The sequence below is a fragment of the Echinops telfairi genome, unplaced genomic scaffold, assembly GCF_000313985.2.
Source record: "Echinops telfairi isolate 266 unplaced genomic scaffold, ASM31398v2 ScPeMD7_7475;HRSCAF=8513, whole genome shotgun sequence".
In the NCBI taxonomy this organism is placed as follows: Eukaryota; Metazoa; Chordata; class Mammalia; order Afrosoricida; family Tenrecidae; genus Echinops; species Echinops telfairi.
Window position 1 is genome coordinate 14613879 of NW_022111379.1, and position 5596 is coordinate 14619474.

Below are 5596 nucleotides of genomic sequence, written 5' to 3' on the forward strand. Positions count from 1 at the left end.
TGAGGGAGGGGGGAGCAGGGAGGGAGGGAAAAAAAAAAAAGAGGACCTGATGCCAGGGGAGGCAAATGCCAGGACCTGATGCCTGCTTAAGTGGAGAGCAAATGTTTTGAGAATGATGAGGGCAATGACTGTCCAAATGTGCTTTACACAATTGATGTATGTATGGATTGCGTTAAGAGTTGTATGAGCCCCTAATAAAACGATTAAAAAAGAAAAAAAAACTTTCTGTTTAATATTTTCCTTTTATGATGATCCATTTTAGGGGTCTCTATAATGTTGAAGTCAAACTCTGAAGTTAAATACTTTGCTGAATATGTGCACTATTATCTCATCCTCGGAATTTAGGTACAAGTTATGGAAGAGAAATTAAAAGCTGCTAATATTCAAACCAGTGAATCAGAGACTCGGTTGTATAAAAAGTGCCAGGATCTGGAGACGCTCCTGCGGGAGAAAGATGACATCATTCAGAACTTGGAGCTGCAGCTGGAAGAGCAGGTTAGGAAGGTTTGATCATCAAAGGGTTCTGAATGTGTGTATTTACTTATGTGTAATCACAAACACTAAAATGAGAAGATCTAAATTTCTAAAGTTTGCTGAGAATCTTACTTGGTCAGTTCCTAGAATTGCATCCTATTCATGGAGGTCTTCCAAAAGTTTGTGCCCAAATTATACTGCCTCTCAATTCCATTTTTCCATGACTCTCTTGTATGAGTCAAAGGTACAAGTCAAATAGTCTTAGCTTTTCTGGTTAATTCTGGAGCAATCCCATGGCATGATTGAACACTTTTTGCTGGTTGACTCTTTAAAATTTAAAGTTCAGATTTTGAATGCAGTTTTTAAATGGAAAACATTTGATTATCAGCAGGAATTTCTGTCCATAATTTAAAAAAATCTTTGCTTTATATTGTTAGAATATTGAGAATGTTTTATAGGACATTTTACTGGGGGGAGGGGGAGGTGTCAAAAAGTTTGTGGAAAAATTCACGTTCCTTTTATTTAATTTTTCCACAAACTTCTTGAAGCGTCCTCATATTTTAACTGTATGTTAGATAAGAATCTTGCTTAGAAAGCAAGTTCTTGTTGAAGACAAGTGTACAGTGCTAAACCCCCTTCACTGGGGTCAAGTATGTGTTTAGCTTATTTTAAAGTTGCATTAGGATAAAAATGCAAGAGGGTTTAAAAAAAGGAAAAAATGTAATAGGGTTAATACTTAAATGGTCACTTCGCATCGTTATAATGTAATTGCTGTGAAGTTGTTCGGTTAAATTTTGTTTGTTTTAGGTTGGTGGTTTGTTTGTCTCCCCCATCTCTCTGGGGATCCGTATTCCTTTTAGATCAGTGGGTTTTAGCTTCTCACCATCTCCGTTCTCACCCATGGGATTTATGCGATAGTCTTAGTCTCAGTAGCTTTGTGGCCCTACCCAGATGCTGCTGTTGTGGTGAGTTGACATTGATTCCACCTCACGAGGACCCCATGTGTGCCAAGTAGACCATCCCGGAGGGGTGTGTAAAAAGCCACATACGCGAGATTATGATTCTCCCATCCCCCTGCTTCTTCCCTCTTCTACCGCTCTCAGCCCTAGACCCTTTCCAGCATTGGTTTATTTTATTGATACATTTTATTGATAAATACTTTAGCATGTGAACTTAGAGAGGAAGCAAATAGCAGCTCTGCATGGTTGATTGCTGTGTCTGAACATCATGAAACTAATGCGAATGTTATTTCAGAAACAAATCAGAATACAAGAAGCTAAAATAATCGAAGAGAAAGCAGCTAAGATTAAAGAATGGGTGACGGTTAAGTTAAATGAGGTATTTATTGCTCTATTTTGCTTTTCCTTCCCATTTTTCTTCTGTGATCATTCTGAGTGAAACAGAATTCTCATCACTTGGTGGTGCTGCTGTCTTTTGGACAGGTAGCTTTCAATGTACTGTTCAGTGTATGCTGAAAGTTTAAAACGCTGACAGTCTCATGGCAATCGGTGTGTATATAGTCTTGCTTTAATTGGTTAATTTAAAGTAATTATAGGCCACGTATATATCTCATAAGGTGTTTTTGGTAAATGAGAAGTATACACTATTGACGTTGATGGCTGACTACATGCTGAAATAGTTTTGGCCTAAAATAATTTTACATGGCATAAAGCAAACTCTTAGCTCTGGAAACAATGAAATATTGAATCCATAATTATCTAGGTTGATAGTTTATGGTGATATAATTTGCTGATATCTGATCATCATTTCCTTTGTATCTGGCTTACATGTAGAATAGTTACATATTATTCACATTTTCTAAATATAATCATTTACTAGTCATTTTTGAGGTGTTTATCCAAGCCTAAAAGGTTACCATTATATTCCGTTAGCTGGAACTGGAGAATCGGAATCTTCGTTTGATCAACCAAAACCAAACTGAAGAGATAAGAACAATGCAACCAAAACTACAAGGTACAAGTTCTTTGACTCTGATAGCTTACCCCCGAATACCCGCTGCCATCAAGTCGACTGGGACCCACAGCTTTCTGAGGCTGGCAGTCTGTACCAGAGCAGAGAGCCTCAAGTTCCTCCTGAGGAGCAGCTTGTGAGTTTGAACTTCCGACCTTGCAGTTCGCAGTCAAATGCTTACCTCTTAGCACCACAAGGTCTCCTAGTTGGGTTCATTTGACCATATAGAATTGTGCTAGTTTTTGCTAGTGTTTTATGGACATAATTGTATGTCATACCAAAAATTACTGCCATTTAATAAAAGACAGTGTCTAAACAAACCCAGACTCCGACACCCAAGTGAATGTTGATTTGTAGTGGAAGGCACAAAGAGACGAGACTAAGGAAGAATAGGTCCGCCACAGTTGAGAGACTAGCCAAGAGGCTCACCTGTTCCCCAGTTCTAGACAACTCCAGGAAGATGTATGGAAATGTTGTGCCAAGGAAGACAGGCGAATACAGTAGTTAGCAGAAGACCCTAGGAGAGTAGTTGGATTATTGGGTTATCAATCTTGAAGGGGCAAGGTCAAGTTGCAGGTGGAGGATGGACAGTCAGGGAGATGTTGACTGACATAATCACCGGTGTCTGTAGCACTTCAGGATTCCTTTCTTTGTTCATCCAATCACCCATTTATCAACTGGGCTGCTCTATTAAAGTGGGGGGGGGAAATGCCCTATTTCACTACTCTGTTGCATGTGGCCACCTAGCTGAGTGCTTCCTCCGACCATGTGCATATACTAGATAGATACTAGCTATTCTGGTCCTGGCTGGAATGCTGCCCCTTCCCCCAACCAGGCAACCACTGATCTGCTTTCTGTCACTGTTAGTTTGTATTTTCTTAAATGCTATATAATTGCACTTATACAGTGCACACTTTTTGACTTCTTTCATTCAGCATCATTGTTTTGCGACATACCCATGTTGCTGTACATATCAATAGTTTATTTTTACTGTTGAGGATTTCATCATGTGCATAGGCCATCATTTCCTTACTCGCCTGTTGATACACATTGAAGTTGTTTCCTGTTTGGGGCTTCTACACTTCAAGCTGCTATGACCATTTATGTATGAGGAGTTGTGTAGACATGTGCTTTTAATTATCTTGAATAAGTACCTAGGAGTTGAATAGCTGAGTCGTATGGTAAATAAATATATATATTTAACTTAAAAAACAAACAATTTTCCCAAATAGTTATGGCCCTTTTCCATTCACAACAGCAATGTATGAAAGTTCTAATTGGTGTACATTTTTGCCAACACATAGTATGGTCAGTCTTTTCATTTTAGCCAACGTAGTGAGCATGCAAAAAGCCTAGGAGGTACAAATGATTGAGTGCTTGGTTGTTCAGTAAAACATTGATGGCTTGAGCCCACTTAGAAGTACCCCTAAGGAAAGGCCTGGAGGTGACCCACTTCTGCAAATCAGCCGTCGAAAACCCTGTGGAGCACAAAGTTCTACTCTGACAAACACGGGGTCAAGAGCGGTTTGCTGGCAGCTGTTCTAATGGTGAGTAGATATGTACTAGCATCTAATTGTGGTTCTTCCTTTATAGTTGCCTAGTGGCTAATGATGTCAAGCCCTTTTTACATGTGATTTGGTTCTTGTTCAAGTGATTGTTGACTCTCCAAGGTCCTTTCTTTATCCATTTACAAACACTCCCTGGATGCGAGGAGAGATACTCCAGCTTGCTGGAGGTGGGGTTGAGATCACGCTGAATCTTGACTTGATGTTGCAGACATTCAAGGGAAGAAGTCGTCCAGTGTCTCCACACCAAAGCTTTCTGAAGGCCAGCGCCTGAGCAGTTTGACCTTTGGGTGCTTTTCATCCCGAGCAAGGAGTCCTCCTCAAGTAGTAAAATCGGAGGAAGTGAGCAAGGTGCTGTCCAAAGTACCGCTGTTCACGGAAGCAAAAGACGTCGAAGGTACTTACGGACTAGAGGAGTTTCCTTTTGAATGCTTTTAAAGACAAATCATTTGCTGGGATGCATTTTCCTTGTCTTGTTCTTGACAGCTCGATGTCTCAGGAGAAGGTTCCCAAAGAGGACTAGAGCAGTTGCCTTTGGGTGTCTCGTTCGTGTGTCTTTGGGGGGGCGTCTTTGTCCAGGCGGCATAGGTGAAACCGATTTTACTCCTCTTGCTGCTTTCTCCTGTGCTAGACGGCAGTACTCTTGCTCATAAAAAGGTTTCTGAAGCTGAGTTTCGGATCAGAACTATAACTTTTCTATTGTTCATATACAATATAAAAAGTAATTTCGAATTAGGCATGAAATTGACTATGACACTGTAAACATACGAAGAATGAGCCGCCTTTTATACCTAGTACATGTGATGGCTTCGAAGGGGATTTCCCCTTTTGAAGGGAAATCCCCTTCAAAAGGGGAAATCCTTGCCTAGATGTCTCAACCCTGGGCCTGCATGCAGATTTCTATGACTTCTTTTACGACTGTAAAGCCCTCTGAATTGTGCAGTTGGGTGTGTAGCTTCTGGATTTGCCACCTCTGGTGAAGCCTCTTCTACGTCACATTCCCCCAAATGGGTCAGAGAGGCTGACTTTGCCATGATGTCTTCTCTACTTTCAGCCCCAATTTCCTTCCTCCAAAAGGGCAGCCCTAGCAGGACTACACTTCATACGGGGTCATGGAATTCTGACAGCTACATTCATTATGTTTTCCTACAGAAGGGCCCTTGGCTATTAGTTTTTATTGTCATAACTTGGCTTTTTTCCCCCTCTCTCTTTTGAAAAGCCATTTGAATGTCCTTCCCGTTTTCTAAAAACAACTATACTGTACACCGTGTCATCTGTAGTGAAGGTTGCCTTTATTGATGCTCTTGTTCGCTTTCAATTGAATGAACTGCCAGGGAAGGAGCCTGTCAGAGTGTATTCGTTCAGACACAGTTTCCCTAATTACTCAGGTCACATCTATGTTTTCAGCATTGGGGTTCCGTTTGTACTCTTCTGTGTAAAGTTTGAATTTGCTGTGTAGCCAATAGTTCCTATCTATCAATCATGCTAGAAACAAAAGTAAACCATACCTAATGACATGTCTGAGACATCTTATTCTTTTATTTTTTTAACATCTTATTCTTTTAATTAAAACATTTTCTGTAGTA

The 5596-nt window shown here is 40.4% G+C and overlaps 1 protein-coding gene across 1 annotated transcript in view; it reads left to right on the top strand.

The window, feature by feature from the left end:
- The window catches only part of PLEKHH2 (pleckstrin homology, MyTH4 and FERM domain containing H2), a 128030-nt gene that overhangs the window by 44915 nt on the left and 77519 nt on the right, over positions 1-5596 (top strand). The window contains exons 3-6 of the mRNA XM_013003918.2: positions 346-495; positions 1729-1812; positions 2367-2448; positions 4222-4407. Of these exons, the coding sequence (XP_012859372.1) occupies positions 346-495; positions 1729-1812; positions 2367-2448; positions 4222-4407 (502 nt within the window). The remainder of the gene's footprint in view (positions 1-345; positions 496-1728; positions 1813-2366; positions 2449-4221; positions 4408-5596) is intronic.